This window comes from Gastrolobium bilobum, unplaced genomic scaffold, assembly GCF_033153095.1.
Source record: "Gastrolobium bilobum isolate Gb01-03AN ecotype WA unplaced genomic scaffold, APGP_CSIRO_Gbil_v1 utg2692, whole genome shotgun sequence".
NCBI lineage: Eukaryota > Viridiplantae > Streptophyta > Magnoliopsida > Fabales > Fabaceae > Gastrolobium > Gastrolobium bilobum.
This window is the reverse complement of record NW_026899581.1, coordinates 67,355-86,362: the sequence shown is the minus strand read 5'-3', so window position 1 is coordinate 86,362 and position 19,008 is coordinate 67,355. Positions and strand designations below refer to the sequence as shown.

At 32.0% G+C, this 19,008-nt stretch overlaps 2 protein-coding genes across 4 annotated transcripts in view; both read left to right on the top strand.

Moving 5' to 3' along the window:
* Positions 1-915: 915 nt before the first annotated feature.
* LOC133291689 (uncharacterized) lies at positions 916-7,181 on the top strand. The gene is made up of 8 exons (XM_061489988.1): positions 916-1,065; positions 1,155-1,182; positions 1,715-1,811; positions 1,911-1,995; positions 2,137-2,294; positions 2,380-2,503; positions 2,633-2,815; positions 7,080-7,181. Exons 1-8 carry the CDS (start codon positions 916-918, stop codon positions 7,179-7,181), a joined length of 927 nt encoding a protein of 308 aa, XP_061345972.1.
* Positions 7,182-16,074: 8,893 nt separating this feature from the next.
* LOC133291683 (uncharacterized) overlaps positions 16,075-19,008 on the top strand; it is a 54,331-nt gene continuing 51,397 nt past the window's right edge. For 2 of the 3 annotated variants that reach the window (XR_009748828.1, XM_061489984.1), the window contains exons 1-5: positions 16,075-16,109; positions 16,543-17,304; positions 17,929-18,568; positions 18,659-18,759; positions 18,851-18,940. Coding sequence is in view for 2 of the 3 variants with exons in the window: in XM_061489984.1 (XP_061345968.1) it covers positions 16,639-17,304; positions 17,929-18,568; positions 18,659-18,759; positions 18,851-18,940 (1,497 nt within the window). In the remaining variant the exon portion in view is untranslated. The remainder of the gene's footprint in view (positions 16,110-16,542; positions 17,305-17,928; positions 18,569-18,658; positions 18,760-18,850; positions 18,941-19,008) is intronic. The other variant, XM_061489985.1, reaches the window with a different exon arrangement.

Below are 19,008 nucleotides of genomic sequence, written 5' to 3'. Positions count from 1 at the left end.
CAATTGACAGGATTTGTTACTTTAAATCAATGGTCAAGATTGCTTATTCATTGATTTATAACTACTAAATCACTCTTTGTCGTCATCTTTGTTTTTTAAATAATTGATGTTGATCATGTAATCTAATCATTTTTTTTAACCTTTATTCAGTTTAATTCAAATCTTTACATTTTTTGAAATAAAAAAACAGGATATTCATTGTTATTAAAACAAATGACTGTTTTATTCCATGAAATGACTGTTAAAAAACGGGATATTCATTCATTTATAACTACTTAATCACTCTTTGTTGTTATCTTTGTTTTTTAAATCTTTATTCAGTTTAATTCAAAAACTTCACATTTTTTAAAGAATACAATTCTATTTACTCGAAAAAAAATTAATTAGTAAAAAACAAAAATTATACATATCCCGACCTTTGTTCCTTATTTTCAGATTTTTAAATTTGAATCTTTTATTAACCTCTTTATTCAGTGGAATCAGGTATGAGTGTTTTGTTATTAGAAAAAATTTCTGTTTTATTCCATGAAAATCTCATTTACAACTACTAAATCACTCTTTTGTCGTCATCTTTGTTTTTTAAATAATTGATGTTGATCATGTAATTTAATCATTTTTTTTAACTTTTATTCAGTTTAATTCAAATCTTTACGTTTTTTGAAAAAAAAAGGGATATTCATTGTTATTAAAACAAATGACTATTTTATTCCATTAAAATCTCATTTATAACTACTGAATCACTCTTTTGTCTTTATCTTTGTTTTTTAAATCTTTATTCAGTTTAATTCAGAAACTTCACATTTTTTAAAGAAGACAATTCAAAAACTATAAATCACTCTCATTTATACAATTCCTGATACGCATTATTCTTCAACGTCGATGATTGCTTCTCTGTTTTTTCTTCTTACACAAAATATGAGTTCAAAATATGATTTTCTGAAGGATGTTAATCCTGCCAAGGAGGACTGGAGGATTAAGGTGAAGGTGGTTCGGACTTGGAAAGTTCCTAACTTTCAGCGTAAAAATTTGGAGGACAATCTTGAAATGGTTTTATTGGATGAACAGGTTGTGTTCTGTGTTTTAAAAATCTTCCATCATTTTTTTGATCATTTTAGTTAACGTTGTTGACATAAGTTGGCTCCATTCTTTTGTAGGGTGGTAGGATCCACGCCACTGTCAAAGGTACCTTGCAGGTGCAGAATAAAATCAACGAAGGAGAGTGCTATTTTATAAAAAAAATTTGGAGTTGGATTCAATAGCGATGTGTTTAGGCCAACCAAGCATCAATATCGTTTGTCTTTCAACTTGAGGACTGATGTTAAATCGATTGTTGTTTATGATATTTGTGCGAGTGATTTTGATTTTATTGATTATAACATCATTGAGAAAGAAACGTCTGACTCCCCTTATTTAGTCGGTAATAGATTCTTCCTCACTGTTATCCTTTTTTTAATTATTGCGGGTTTTATTTTTTTCCCATACTCTTTGCTGCCTTTTTTTAATTTTTAAACGTCATTGGTTTATTCTGTATCATGGCTATCTCCTTATTTTTAAACTCTTTGCGGTTATAGTTTTGTGTTTTTAATGTTGTCACGAGTAATCTTATTCTGTATCATTATTATTTTCATTAACTGTGTTTTTTATGTTTCTGTATTCATTTTTTATTATTGCATAATTTTTTTCACAAACTCTTTGCTGCGTTTTTTTTTTGTAGACGTCATTGGTTTAATCTCAGGAATTGGGAAAGTTTGTGATCGTGTGGTTTCTGGTAGGAAGACAAAAATGGTGGTGTTGGAGCTTGACGACCTGAGGTACTTACAAATGTTTAGTTAAATGAATTATTTTTGTCCAGCTCTGTTAGCTTATATTTTACGCGTATTAACGTTGTGCTTGCTGGAACTCACGTGTAGGGGTCATAAGTTGGAGTGCACTTTGTGGGAGCATTATGTGGATGAGGACCAATCTTTTTTGGCAGACAACGACGATCCTCATAACGTCCTGATAGTCCAACTGGGAAGGATTAAGTGTTTTAGAGGTATGTTTTTTCCAAACAACGTTGTTTTAATTTTTCTACTTTCGAGTTAAACAACGCCATAGCATGATATTTTATGTTAAACTGCGATTGCTTTAATTAAGGTAACTACTTGCATCACATACGGGACTATAAAGGCAATTGAGAGCAAATACAACTGGTGGTACAAGTCATGCAAAAAGTGTCCATTTTCCGTTTATGAGGATTTTGAGAAGTGGTATTGTAAGAACTGCCAAAAACATTGGGAAGATTATTATCCGAGGTAAAATATTCTTCTTAGTTTATAACCTGTCTTTAATCCGTATCATTCATGTACGTTGCTGATATACAATTTCGCAAAACTCCAGATTTAGTGTTCAGGTCAGAGTTGTGGATAACACAGATTCCGCATCCTTTATTCTGTTTGATTGCGACTGTGTGTCTTTGTTGGGAATGAGTGCTGCTGAATTGCGCGAGCTGCATTTCAAGAGGGTTTGTTTTTTAATTGCTGTGTTATGGTTAAAATGTATTTTTTGTCGTTTTGTGCTCTCTGTTTGCGCTGTCTATGTTCTGTTCTATTTTTTTGAGAATAATTTTTTTTTTCCTTTTCATTTTTTTTAGGGTGCCGATTTGGATCAATTTCCAAATGAGTTAAATGTTCTGAATGAAAAGTCAATGTTGTTCAAGATAAATGTTAAGCAAAAGGATTTGAACACAAATAGTGAGCCCAAATATCAAGTTTCCAAAATTTGTATCAGCGAAGACATAATCTCAGCGTTCATTAAGTATCTTATAGATCCAAATGTATGCTGCTTATATATTTCTTTTAGATAACTATTTTTCTTATACATTATGTAGAAAATTAGAATTCAAACATGTTTCCGTTTTTATTTCCTATTAATTAGGATTGATTATGATTGATTAGGATTGATTATGATTGATTAGGATTAATTGTGATTGATTAGAATTGATTGTGATTAGGATTGTGATAGGATTGATTAGTCATCGCTTAGTCATTCTTAGCGATTCTTTATTGTATAAATACTCACTCATGTAATTTATTCAATATCAATATACAAAAACTTCTTTTCAATATGGTATCAGAGCGGGTTCGTTCCTACCCTAATTCAAATCTGAAATAACCATCCAAACACTTCCATCACCGTCAAACACCTCCTAAACACCGCCTTGAATCTGTCCAACACAGAAACCTAGTTTACTGACCTCCGATCAAAAAAAGTGAGGTGACCATTCGACTCAGAAGGATCCGACGAGTCGACCGCCGCTGGACCCATCGCCGTCAGCCGCTGCACGCGCCACCACGCGCCGCCTTCCAGACGTTTTTTTTCCGTCGCGACTTGCACAGACCTTCTCGCCGGCTTCTCCCCTTCCTGTTCCAGAGGTCAGATCAAAAGTTTACAAAACTTGATTTTTCATCAACGGTCAACCCTTCTCTTTTTATTCATGGCTTCCTCAAAACACTCTTTTTATTACCACGAGCAACCTCCTAAGGCCACTAGTCATGTGGTCCAGCAAGGTACAACTTTCCATGTTGATAGTCAAAATCATTGGATCCTTGATTCTGGAGCCTCTGATCATATGACAGGTAATCTTGGCTTGTTTTGTTCATACACTCCATATTCTGAACCTTCTCGGGTCAAGATCGCCGATGGCAGTTTTTCCCAGATTGCGGGACACGGAACCATTAAACTTTCTGAGCTGATTACTTTGACATCAGTTCTTTATGTTCCTTCTATGACTTGTAATCTCATTTCCATTAGCAAGCTCACCTCTGAGTTGCATTGCTTTGCTAAATTCTTTCCACATGGTTGTGTTTTTCAGGAACAGGACTCGGAGAGGATGATTGGCAGTGCTAGAGAGGATGGTGGACTTTACTACTTTGAGGAGGATGTGACTCATGAAGCTGTTTTCGTAGAAAAAAACTCTATGTTTCCTTTTGATTCATGTAATGATGTTATGCTGTGGCATCGTAGGCTAGGCCATCCAAATTTTATTTATCTTCAGAAGTTGTTGCCAAACTTATTTATTAATAAAAGTCCAAGTTTATTTTCTTGTGATATTTGTCAACTTGCCAAGCATACTCGTGCTCATTATCCTTCTAAAGTTCACCATGACTCTTCCCCATTTTCCTTAATTCATAGCGACATATGGGGTCCAGCCCGTGTTAAAAATATTTCAGGTACTCGATGGTTCATTACCTTCATTGATGACCATTCTCGAGTTTGTTGGGTGTATCTTCTAAAGGATAAGTCCGATGCTGCATCCGTGTTTAAAAAATTTCATGCCATGGTTCAAACCCAATTCCAAGTTGCTATACAAATTCTTCGTACAGATAATGGCAAAGAGTATTTTAACTCTATTCTTGGAGAATATCTTTCCCAACATGGCATCCTTCACCAAAGCTCGTGTCCTGACACACCCCAACAAAACGGAGTTGCGGAAAGAAAAAACCGACATCTCCTTGAAGTTGCTCGGGCTCTTATGTTTACCACGAGTGTTCCTAAATATCTTTGGGGAGAGGCAGTTCTCACTGCCTCGTATCTGATAAATCGAATGCCATCTCGCATTCTGAAATTTCAGTCTCCTCTTTCTAGTCTTGTTCGTATCTTCCCTTCCTTCCGAGGTGTCTCCTCCTTACCTCTCAAGTTATTTGGTTGTGTTGTATTTGTCCATATTCCCTCCCATCAACGGTCTAAGCTTGATCCTAAGTCTCTCCAGTGTGTCTTTATTGGTTATTCTCCTACTCAACGTGGCTATAAGTGTTATTCACCCTCTCTTCGTAAGGTCTTTGTCTCTATGGATGTCACTTTTTCTGAGAATGACCCTTTCTTCCCCTCGACTTCTCTTCAGGGGGAGTCTATAGGAGTAGATGAAGATCAGTCATGGGAACCTATTAATGCCACAGTATTACCTCTACTTTTGGAAACAGGGGGAGCTACAGAATCCTCACCATCAGGAGCCTCCTCAAAATGGGGACAAGATTATAGCAGGCGAAAGCCTCCTCAAAGTGTGAATAACCCAGAGCCTCTACACTGCCAGGATTCTGAACCATGTTCTAGTTCCAGCACCCCAATACTTGAGTGTCATGGTGAAAATGATCTACACTTGCCCATTGCTCTCAGAAAAGGTACTCGATCTTGTACTACTCATCCTATTTCTAATCATATTTCATATGGAAAGTTGTCCCCAGGGTTTCGTGCTTTCAATACTATGTTGGATAGTACAAAGATACCGAGAAATATACATGAGGCTCTCAATGATAAAAAATGGAGGGATGCTGTCTTTGAAGAAATGAATGCTTTAGAAAGAAATGGAACTTGGGAGATAGTGACCCTACCCAAAGGAAAAAAGGCAGTAGGATGCAAATGGGTGTTTACAATAAAATTCAATGCAGATAATAGCATCAACAGATACAAGGCAAGATTGGTTGCAAAGGGTTTCACTCAGACTCATGGGATAGATTATCATGAGACTTTTGCTCCGGTTGCTAAAGTCAATACCATCCGAGTTCTCTTATCTCTTGCTGCCAATCTAGATTGGCCTCTGCAACAGTTAGATGTGAAGAATGCATTCCTAAATGGTGACTTACATGAAGAAGTCTATATGGATCCTCCACCTGGTTTTGAAAGGGGAAATGAATCAGTGTGTAAACTAAAAAAGTCTCTATATGGATTGAAACAGTCTCCCAGAGAATGGTTCGACAAATTCACACAAGCAGTCAAAAGAAGAGGCTTCATTCAAGCACAGACTGATCATACTCTCTTCCACAAACACTCTAAGGATGGTAAAATTGCTATTCTTATTGTATATGTAGATGATATAATTCTTACAGGTGATGATATTGAGGAATTGAACACCTTGAAGAAATTTCTAGCAGCTCAATTTGAACTCAAAGACCTTGGCACTCTCAAATATTTCCTTGGTATGGAAGTTGCTAGGAGCAAAACAGGCATCACTCTAACACAAAAGAAATATGTTCTAGATCTTTTGTTGGAAACAGGAATGTTAGGGTGTAAACCTGCTGAGACACCTGTGGAACCTAATACCAAGTTAGGTATTGAAGATGGGAATGAGGTGGATAAAGAACAATATCAGCGATTGGTTGGTAAACTAATCTACTTATCTCATACGCGTCCTGACATTGCCTTTGCGGTGAGTATGATTAGTCAATTCATGCACTCACCCAAGGAGAAGCATCTTAGTGCAGTCTATAGGGTGCTTAGATACCTCAAGAATACTCCAGGAAGAGGATTATTCTTTAAAAAGGGGTATAAAAGGACAATTGAAATCTACACTGATGCAGATTGGGCAGGCTCATCAGTAGACAGAAGATCTACCTCAGGCTATTGCACCTATGTGTGGGGAAATCTTGTTACTTGGAGAAGCAAAAAGCAAACAGTGGTTGCAAGAAGTAGTGCTGAAGCAGAATTTCGAGCTTTAGCTCATGGAGTTTGTGAAGGAATCTGGTTGAGAAGACTTCTTCAAGAGTTGAAGATTTCATATTCCCTACCAATAAAACTATATTGTGACAACAAGGCAGCTGTTAGCATTGCTCAAAATCCTGTGCATCATGATCGAACAAAGCACGTGGAAGTTGATCGTCACTTCATCAAAGAAAAATTAGATGATGGAAGTGTGCATTTGATATATGTTCCAACCAAAGAGCAAACGGCAGATGTCCTTACCAAGGGCCTACACCGTCCAGCATTCGAAGACTTGATTGGCAAGTTGGGAATGATCAATATTTACCTCCCAACTTGAGGGGGAGTGTAGAAAATTAGAATTCAAACATGTTTCCGTTTTTATTTCCTATTAATTAGGATTGATTATGATTGATTAGGATTGATTATGATTGATTAGGATTAATTGTGATTGATTAGAATTGATTGTGATTAGGATTGTGATAGGATTGATTAGTCATCGCTTAGTCATTCTTAGCGATTCTTTCTTGTATAAATACTCACTCATGTAATTTATTCAATATCAATATACAAAAACTTCTTTTCAATACATTATATTTACTGTTGTTGGTTGTTGTCTATCACAGGATGAAGCGAATTTCGATAATGCACGCGAAAATGAAGTTGTTTCGTCGGAACTGGAAAAGGCTGCGGTGAGCTATGAATTCGATTTAGATTCATGTTATTAAAAATATATAAATACATATTTGACATACCTTTTTTATATGAAAAAAAAAAACACAGGATGTTGAAAGTCAGACCTGTGACAGTGCTGACGTTAGTGATGTCTCTCTCACGATGTTGACACCTGTGCTCACTTCTCATGATTCCATTGCTGGAGAATTTAAATTTTCAGTTGTTCGGCCGACAAAGAAAATAAAGGTTGAAAAGGATTTACGTACTGTGGTTCTTATATTTTTATTTAAAATTCATTTGTGTTTATATGTATTTTTTCTTACGCGAAGTGAAAACAATGATAATTTATTTTTTCTTTATTTTTTTAAATAGATTTGATGCAGAGGCAGATGAGAGTACGCTGTAGATTGGGCTGCTGTGACTGAAGAGTGTTATTTTGCGTCTTGGGACATGATGTTTATTTGAGAAACTCTTGCATAGACATTTTTTTTGTTGGAATTACATCTTTAAGTGTTTGCATCTTTTTTAACTTACGTTTATTAAATGTCTAAGTTTGTGATGTTTTGCTATGTTGAGTACAACAAAAACAAAATTTTACGTGGTGTTTATTAATGTATTCATTTGCGCTTTTCTTTTTAAGAAAAAAAATAATTCATTGTTTGTGTAAGGGATATAATTCACTCTTTTATTTTTATTAACGTTAATAACTGGAATTCAAGTATTTCTTTTGTTTTCCAAACAAACACAATATCCGTACTCATCTTAACATCACAAGCTACAAATTTTAACTTTAATTATATTAACCTTATTAACTTCAATTTCCTTTGTTTACATCTCTGTTTATTTTTTAACTGAACCGAATGTAAGTAGGTTCTAATCGTTTTGTTTTTTTAATCTTTAATCAGTTTAATTCAAAAAATTTACATTTTTTAAAGAATACAATTCTATTTGCTCAAAAAAAAAATTAATTAGTAAAAAAAAATTATACATATCCCGACCTTTGTTCCTTATTTTCAAATTTTTAAATTTGAATCTTTTATTAACCTCTTGATTCAGTTCAATCAGGTATGAGTGTTTTGTTATTACAAAAAATGACTGTTTTATTCCATGAAAATCTCATTTATAACTACTAAATCACTCTTTTGTCGTCATCTTTGTTTTTTAAATCTTTATTCAGTTTAATTCAAAAACTTTACATTTTTTAAAGAAGACAATTCTATTTACTCAAAAAAAAAAAAATTAGTAAAAAAAACACTCATACATGTCCCGACCTTTGTTCCTTATTTTTCAGTTTTTTAAATTTGAATCTTTTATTAACCTCTTGATTTAGTGGAATGAGGTATGAGTTTTTTGTTATTAAAACAAATGACTGTTTTATTCCATGAAAATCTCATTTATAACTACTAAATCACTCTTTTGTCGTCATCTTTGTTTTTTAAATCAATGGTCAAGATTGCTTATTCGTTTGTGTTTATTAATGTATTCGTTTGTTCTTTTTAAGTAGGTTCTAATCGTTTTGTTTTTTTAATCTTTAATCAGTTTAATTCAAAAACTTTACATTTTTTAAAGAATACAATTCTATTTACTCGAAAAAAAAATTAATTAGTAAAAAAAAAAAACACTTATACATATCCCGACCTTTGTTCCTTATTTTCAAATTTTTAAATTTGATTCTTTTATTAACCTCTTGATTCAGTGGAATCAGGTATGAGTGTTTTGTTATTAGAAAAAATTTCTGTTATATTCCATGAAAATCTCATTTATAACTACTAAATCACTATTTTGTCGTCATCTTTGTTTTTTAAATAATTGATGTTGATCATGTAATCTAATCATTTTTTTTAAACTTTATTCAGTTTAATTCAAATCTTTACGTTTTTTGAAAAAAAAAACGGGATATTCATTGTTATTCAAACAAATGAATGTTTTATTCCATGAAATTACTGTTAAAAAATCGGGATATTCATTGATTTATAACTACTAAATCACTCTTTGTCGTTATCTTTGTTTTTTAAATCTTTATTCAGTTTAATTCAAAAACTTCACATTTTTTAAAGAATACAATTCTATTTACTCGAAAAAAATTAATTAGTAAAAAAAATAATAATAATTATACATATCCCGACCTTTGTTCCTTATTTTCAGATTTTTAAATTTGAATCTTTTATTAACCTCTTGATTCAGTGGAATCAGGTATGAGTGTTTTGTTATTAGAAAAAACTTTTGTTTTATTCCATGAAAATCTCATTTATAACTACTAAATCACTCTTTTGTCGTCATCTTTGTTTTTATACTAATTGATGTTGATCATGTAATCTAATCGTTTTTTTAACCTTTATTTAGTTTAATTCAAATCTTTACGTTTTTTGAAAAAAAAATGGGATATTCATTGTTATTAAAACAAATGACTGTTTTATTCCATGAAATGACTGTTAAAAAACCGGGATATTCATTGATTTATAACTACTAAATCACTTTTTGTCGTTATCTTTGTTTTATAAATCTTTATTCAGTTTAATTCAAAAACTTCACATTTTTTAAAGAATACAATTCTATTTACTCGAAAAAAAATTAATTAGTAAAAAATAATAATAATTATACACATCCCGACCTTTGTTCCTTATTTTCAGATTTTTAAATTTGAATCTTTTGTTAACCTCTTGATTCAGTGGAATCAGGTATGAGTGTTTTGTTATTAGAAAAAACTTCTGTTTTATTCCATGAAAATCTCATTTATAACTACTAAATCACTCTTTTGTCGTCATCTTTGTTTTTATAATAATTGATGTTGATAATGTAATCTAATCGTTTTTTTTAACCTTTATTCAGTTTAATTCAAATCTCTATGTTTTTTGAAAAACAAACGGGATATTCATTGTTATTAAAACAAATGACTGTTTTACTGCATGAAATGACTGTTAAAAAAATGGGATATTCATTGATTTATAACTACTAAATCACTTTTTGTCGTTATCTTTGTTTTTTAAATCTTTAATCAGTTTAATTCAAAAACTTTATATTTTTTAAAGAATACAATTCTATTTACTCGAAAAAAAATTAGTTAGTAAAAAAAAAAAAACTCATACATATCCCGACCTTTGTTCCTTATTTTCAGATTTTTAAATTTGAATCTTTTATTAACCTCTTGATTCAGTGGAATCAGGTATGAGTGTTTTGTTATTAGAAAAAATTTCTGTTTTATTCCATGAATATCTCATTTATAACTACTAAATCACTCTTTTGTTGTCATCTTTGTTTTTTAAATAATTGATGTTGATCATGTAATCTAATCGTTTTTTTTAACCTTTATTCAGTTTAATTCAAATCTTTACGTTTTTTGAAAAAAAACGGGATATTCATTGTTATTAAAACAAATGACTGTTTTATTCCATGAAATGACTGTTAAAAAAATGGGATATTCATTGATTTATAACTAATAAATCACTCTTTGTCGTTATCTTTATTTTTTAAATCTTTATTCAGTTTAATTCAAAAACTTCACATTTTTTAAAGAATACAATTCTATTTACTCGAAAAAAAACTTAATTAGTAAAAAAAATTAATAATTATACATATCCCAACCTTTGTTCCTTATTTTCAGATTTTTAAATTTGAATCTTTTATTAACCTCTTGATTCAGTGGAATCAGGTATGAGTGTTTTGTTATTAGAAAAAACTTCTGTTTTATTCCATGAAAATCTCATTTATAACTACTAAATCACTCTTTTGTTGTCATCTTTGTTTTTATAATAATTGATGTTGATCATGTAATCTAATCGTTTTTTTTAACCTTTATTCAGTTTAATTCAAATCTTTACGATTTTTGAAAAAAAAATGGGATATTCATTGTTATTAAAACAAATGACTGTTTTATTCCATGAAATGAATGTTAAAAAAACGGGATATTCATTGATTTATAACTACTAAATCACTCTTTGTCGTTATCTTTGTTTTTTAAATCTTTAATCAGTTTAATTCAAAAACTTTACATTTTTTAAAGAATACAATTCTATTTACTCGAAAAAAAATTAATTAATAAAAAAAAAAAACTCATACATATCCCGACCTTTGTTCCTTATTTTCAGATTTTTAAATTTGAATCTTTTATTAACCTCTTGATTCAGTGGAATCAGGTATGAGTGTTTTATTATTAGAAAAAATTTCTGTTTTATTCCATGAATATCTCATTTATAACTACTAAATCACTCTTTTGTTGTCATCTTTGTTTTTTAAATAATTGATGTTGATCATGTAATCTAATCGTTTTTTTTAACCTTTATTCAGTTTAATTCAAATCTTTACGTTTTTTGAAAAAAAATGGGATATTCATTGTTATTAAAACAAATGACTGTTTTATTCCATGAAATGACTGTTAAAAAAACGGGATATTCATTAATTTATAACTAATAAATCACTCTTTGTCGTTATCTTTATTTTTTAAATCTTTATTCAGCTTAATTCAAAAACTTCACATTTTTTAAAGAATACAATTCTATTTACTCGAAAAAAAATTAATTAGAAAAAAAAATTATACATATCCCGACCTTTGTTCCTTATTTTCAGATTTTTAAATTTGAATCTTTTATTAACCTCTTGATTCAGTGGAATCAGGTATGAGTGTTTTATTCCATAAAAATCTCATTTATAACTGCTCAATCACTCTTTTGTCGTTATCTTTGTTTTTATAATAATTGATGTTGATCATGTAATCTAATCGTTTTTTTATTCTTTATTCAGTTTAATTCAAATCTTTACGTTTTTTGAAAAAAAACGGGATATTCATTGTTATTAAAACAAATGAAAGTTTTATTCCATGAAATGACTGTTAAAAAAGGGATATTCATTGATTTATAACTACTCAATCACTCTTTGTCGTTATCTTTGTTTTTTAAATCTTTATTCAGTTTAATTCAAAAACTTCACATTTTTTAAAGAATACAATTCTATTTACTCGAAAAAAAAATTAATTAGTAAAAAAAAAATTATACATATCCCAACCTTTGTTCCTTATTTTCATATTTTTTAATTTGAATCTTTTATTAACCTCTTGATTCAGTGGAATCAGGTATGAGTGTTTTGTTATTAAAACAAATGACTATTTTATTCCATGAAAATCTCATTTATAACTACTGAATCACTCTTTTGTCGTTATCTTTGTTTTTTAAATATTTATTCAGTTTAATTCATAAACTTCACATTTTTATAACTACTGAATCTCAACGCATTTCTGGCATTTCTTTTCCTGAACGTATCGAGCTAAAAAACTGCATTTCTTGCAGCAAGGTATCGAGCTAAAAAACCAAAACACCATATCATTTGAAGACTAAACTGCTACGGAGACAATATCAAAATGAGCAAATACAAATCAGAATTCCATACTCCTTCAAGGAAAAGAAGAAACAGAGGTCTGAGTGAATCATCTAGGTTGATTGCAACAGACAATCAATTCTCATTTTCACAACTAAATAATTTTACTCATTAATTCTACTCATTGCTGTGTAGAACAACTTTTGGGGTTTTCTCCCTCTACCGATGGCAGGTAATTTTATTTCGTCATTTATGTCATTCATGGTTTGTTGATTTTTTAAATTTAACTGCGGAACTTCTTTAGTGGATTTTGTTATTGCCCCATATTTAAAACATGTAGACTTTCAAAGGTGAGCAATATTCAGAATGATATAAGCTCCAACAGACAACGACTGCATAATATTACAAACGGTTTGTTACTCTTTTATACCAATTTGACAGCTTTAGCAACGTTATACTATTGGAAGTTTGATTTATTATTTTTTCGGTTTTGTATTGTTCCCAGTTGGTACTGCGCATAGCATGCCACGTGGTTGTGATTATAATAAAATAATATCTAATTCCTACCAGCCAAACGTTGTGGAATCGTTTCCTTTGAATGGTGCGTGCGAAGGCTTTCCTCAATGAACTTCGATTATTTGTGTTCTTATCTAATTGACTTTTTCAATTTTTCTGTAGAAAATCTTACTCCATTTTCTGCCTCCACCAGTGCCATGTAAGATTATTGCTTGGGTTATCTCATTCAACAATGACTAACAATCCTTGATTTATTAATCTTTTTTAAACATACAACATTTCTTAAATACATTATCATGCTCAGGGATTCCTGATAATAAATTAATCTTGAAAGTTAAAGTTCCAGTAATGCTATTAAGAAATATTGATCAGTCGAGAGGTTTAAGCAATGGCACGAGATTGCTTATTACAAAATTAGGGAATCATGTTCTTGAGGCAATTGTACTTACAGGAAGCAATATAGGGGAAACTGTGTTAATCCCTAGAATGACGATGAGCCCATCGAGTCATACATTTCCTGTAAATTTCCAAAGAAGACAATTCCCCCTGATTGTATCGTTTGCCATGACTATCAACAAGAGTCAAGGACAATCACTTTCACATGTTGCAATTTATCTCCCTAAGCCTGTCTTCACTCATGGGCAATTATATGTGGCACTGTCTAGAGTAAAGAGTAAGCATGGATTGAAGATATTGATACTTGATGAAAATGGCTGCGTTACGAATAGGACCCTTAATATAGTTTACAAGGAAGTATTTCAAAGACTGCTATAGTATATCGGGTTCTTTCTTCAAAGATATAACTTTGTTTTATGGTACAGGTAAAGACAAAAAAAATGACTGTTTATTCGCGTCTCTTTTCCTTATCTATCTTTAAAGATATGACCTTTATTATCCTATTTTCTTTCCTATTTTTAATGTAACAATGAATGACTGTTTTGTTATTTAAAAAAATGACTGTTTGGGACCTTTGAAATACTGCAAAATGAGTTCGGCCCGGAGGGCCGACCCACCATGCCAAACAAACCAATTTTTTTCCACGTGCATCGGCACGGGTAATTCACTAGTTTAAATTTAAATCAGGTAATCCTTATTCCTTAGAGATTTAGAAAATTTATTTAATTATTTCCTTTATTAATACAGATTTTTCAAATCGATTTTTGAGTTTAAATCACAAATCAAATCTTTATTTTATTTTCCTTATTAATAATAATTGTTATTTTTTTAATTTAAATCACACATCAAATCTTGATTTATTTTTTATATTAAATCACAAACCTAGAATTCAGAGACTTCTAAGTTTAAAAATGTGACAGGTGTGAACACGTGTCAACACCTGATACGTCACCAATGACGTCTAAATTGGGTTTCAATCACGAGGCAATCATGCTTAATTTAGGTAAAAAAAATTTTTTGACAAACATTCATAAGCCATAATTAATTTCAGACCACAAATAACAACCCAGAAGTTTATAGCATTAATCATTAATTTCAAAAATAATATCCTTCTTCCTTAGAGATTTAGAATATTTATTTAATTATTTCCTTTATTAATACAGATTTTTCAAATTGATTTTTGAGTTTAAATCACAAATCAAATCTTTATTTTGTTTTCCTTATTAATAATCATTGTTATTTTTTTAATTTAAATCACACATCAAATCTTGATTTAATATTAATCACAAACCCTGAACTCAGAGGCTTCTGAGTTTAAAAGTGTGACACGTGTCAACACCTGACACGTCACCAATGACGTCTAAATTGGGTTTCAATCAAGAGGCAATCACGCCTAATTTAAATAATTTTATTTTTGAAAAACATTCATAAGCCATAATTAATTTCAGACCACAAATAATAAACCAGAAGCTTATAGCATTAATCATTAATTTCAAAAATAATATCCTTCTTTCTTAGTGATTTAGAATATTTATTTAATTATTTGCTTTATTTCTACAGATTTTTCAAATTGATTTTTTAGTTTAAATCACAAATCAAATCTTTATTTTGTTTTCCTTATTAATAATAATTTTTATTTTTATTTTTAATTTAAATCACAAACAAAATTTTGTTATAATAAAAAAAGTATTTTAAATTTCTTTTATTATAACAAAAATTAAATCACAAATCAAAATTTTATTTTATTTTTATATTAAATCACAAATCCAGAACTCAAAGGCTTCTGAGTTTAACCGCTCTTATAATACCATTCTTGCAAATTTAAATTTTGTTTGTGAGAAATAAAATATGTCAAATGAGATGTCATTGCGTAGATCTCGAAAAGTTATGTGAAATAAAAAAAAAATTACCTGATTTGGATATCCGAGTCAAAAGTTATGACGTTCAGAAGTTTTATGATTAAATTATTTTTTTTTTGGAAAAAAAATATGACACGTGTCAACACCTGATAAGTAACGCCTAAATTAGGCGTGATTGCCTCCTGAGTGACGCCTAATTTAGACGTCTTTAGTCGCTCAAATTGGGTGTCATATTGTGCAATAAATGTGTAATTATTTTTAAAACGGTAATAAATGGATAATTAATTTATTAAAAAATATTAAATCAATTTATTAAAAAAATCTTAAAATCGTAAGATTGTTTGAAATTTTGATACAATAATTTTGATTGAAAAGAATCTTAAAATCTAAGATTTAATCGGAATTTTCACGCGTATATTTTTATGAGCTCTATATTGATACAATGATTTTGATTGAAAAGAATCTTAAAATCTAAGATTTAATCGGAATTTTCACGCGTATACTTTTATGAGCTCTATATTGATACAATCACTTTGATTGAAAAGAATCTTAAAATCTAAGATTTAATCGGAATTTTCACGCATATACTTTTATGAGCTCTATATATGTCTTCCAAACATGGCACTTTCAGAAGAATCAGCAGCAGATGAACCCCTATTTGGTTGTATTAAAAACGCTCTTCTCTGTTTTCGTCATATTTTTCTTAAGCCATCTTCCCCAACCCCAAACCTTCGCCGCACAGAGCAAAGAGGCTAGCTTTCATACTCGCACTGAAGGCTACCCAATTACCTCTAATTGAAGTCACGAAAGAGAAGGCATTGCTCCAATACCTTCTTCCCCTTGATCCCACCCCTACGGCTAAGGGCGCTAGCATAAAGGGAAAATTCTGTTACCGAGAACGAGGTCTTTACCCGATTCACCCTTGCTTCTTCTTCTCAATTTTATTGAATCTTTAGTTTTTTCTGTTTTTTTTTTTTTTTTTTGCTTCTTAGTACTCTAATCCATGCTTAGGTTTCGAAGGTTTTTGTTCCTAAAAAAAGGAATTTTATAATTCGTATCGGTCAGTTTTGACTGTAAACGGAACCGCAACACTATACACAAATGCCACATGATGCTGCTTCCCTCCTATCGCTTCAAATGTTGTAGTCGATTGAAAAACATGTGACAAATAAAAAAATTCTTAATTAAAATTCAAAATTGAGTTGCTTTTTTTCAAGTCATTTTCTTTTAAATAGTAGAAGAAAGCAGTAACAGTTATGTTAAATTGGAAATTGTATGGTTTGATTTTAAGAATGATCAATATGATTGCTGATGGTTTTATATAACTCAATTGCAGCGGCAATAATTGTGGTTTGTGAGAGTTTTCCCTCACCAGTAGTTGAAAGGGGCACCAGAAATTCTACCTGTGCCATTATATAATAACAAGTCTTTAATGGAAGATTTAGGGGGTACCCGGTTTGATGGTCTCAGCAATGCTGTGAGGAGGAAGAGGAGTCAAACTTCGCGCAGGCCTCGACCTGATTCACAGCCTGTTTCTGAAGGTCATGACCTGTCTCCCTTGTCATCGACGCCACCTTCAGAGGATGCTGGCAAGGCATCTAGTGATGAGAATGCTGGTTATGACACTAATTCCAAGAGAAAAGAATTCAATCTTAATCATTGTGTTTCTCAGGTCTCCGCAACTACCGGAGCCGAAGATGATAAATCTCACAAAAAGAGTAAAAAGGATGGAGTGTTCCATGCGTTTTATAAGAATGAGCCTGGAAGGAGTGGTTTATATAATAAACGCTGTAGTGAAGGCGTTCTTGCTCCAGCTAATTGGAAAGGTTCTAGCAAATCGAATGATAGCTTGGATTTAGAGTCAAGAAATGCAGATATCTGTGGTGGAAGGAATCCCGAGAGTCTGAGTTTGGGGCCGTTTGGTGTTTCTCAGGATGGATTGGGGAGTGAGAACAGGGTTAAAAAGGTTAAACTCAAGGTTGGCGGTGTGACGCGTACTATTCAAGCTAACTCTGCATCCAATGGTGCTTCAGGAAGTGGATCGACTATGAAGAGCTCACGTTCATCAGATGCCTCCAGACCCCGTCAAAAGCAACAGGTATTTCTGTTTTGGATGCAATAATAGATTATATTAGAATTTATGACAGCATCCTAGACCTCAACATTTATAGTTATAACATGTGTTAGAGATAAAGCCGCTTAAACTTTTAGCAGTTACTCCATGACATGTTATCAGCGTTTCTATGGCCAAGTAGTTAATCCTTATTGTCTCAATTTTCATAATTAAATTAAATTTTAACGCAAGGTTAAGTGGGCCTGTGCGTTGTCTATGCTCCAAGCCCAAACGACTCTTGCCTAAAGGGGATAGTTAGAGATTTTAAACCATCCGAGTGCTTCCACCTAATAGCTTAGTTGGTCCTTGATACCTTAGTTGGGAGTTGTCCATAGGATGTTTGGCTTTTTCAGAATTAATCACTAGTAGGTGCGAAATTTCTATAAAATGTGTTATTTCACGAGATTATCGAGGCATTTCTCATTCACGAGACTATTGAGTCATATCTTATCTGGCCTGTCTGCAAGGATAGTATCAGTTATTTAGATCTTACTTTTATGGAATAATATCTTTGGTCTTGATTTCTTATCATTAAATGTAATAATTTCTCTTGACTTTTTTGACTTTAGAACCCCATTTGATTGCTCTCATCAAATTGTGTTATTACAGAGTAATTCAGATGATAATAATTCTCCTTGTGATAAGAGGAGTGGTCTGCAAGGCGTTCCGTGGAAGGATTTCTCAAGGGGTGGTTTTGGTCGTGGGAAGGAGGAATCATTGATGGGGAAGATATCTGGAAAGAACGCATCTGGTAAGCAGGGAGACAAGTCGGAACCAGTTCGTAAGAGCAAGAGAGTACCAAAGAGACGTGTGCTTGATGACGAATTCGGTGATGACGACGAGGATGATGAGATCCGATACTTGGAAAAGCTGAAAACATCAAAAGTTTCTGCAGTCTACAGAGATGAAGAAGAATTAAGCAAGAAACGTCGGAAACTCTCTAGTGTCTCGAATATGGAAAATGCATCCTCGTCAAGGTCAGGCAAAAATGGTAAGAAAAGGTCTAGATCTGATAAAATGTATGAGGACACAGATTATGAGGACGAAGAGGAGTCGGTGTCCGATGGTGACCTGGAGGATAAGAAAAAGAAGAAACAGAGGAAGGAATCTGTTGATGTATTGATGGACAGTAAGAGGGAAATGACTCTTACAACACGCCAACGGGCCCTTCAATCAAGCAAAGATGCCTCTGCATCTGGTGCAAGTTTAATTGAGTTTCCCAATGGATTACCACCTGCACCGCCCAGAAGTGAGCATTTACCTGTACTTTATTTTATCAATTTCATACTAGAGTCATTAACCATGGTGCTTTATTTATAATGTTATATCTTAACTATAGAGCAAAAAGAGAAGCTTTCGGAAGTGGAGCAGCAACTGAAGAAAGCTGAGGCTGCCCAGAGGCGTAAAATGCAAGTTGAGAAGGCTGCCAGGGAATCTGAGGTATGTTTTTGTTCTCTCCAAATTGCGCTTTTCCCCCTAATGAAGTTCAATTTTACACAGATAGGCATGTCAATTTGAATTCGTTTTGTAGGAAGAAGCTATCAGAAAAATACTTTGTCAAGACTCCAGTAGGAAGAAGCGAGAAGATAAAATAAAGAAGCGCCAAGAAGAGCTGGCACAGGTTTTGCAGTGCTAAATGAATTTCCTACACTCTATTTCAATATATTTTTTATACAGCTTTCATTTTTT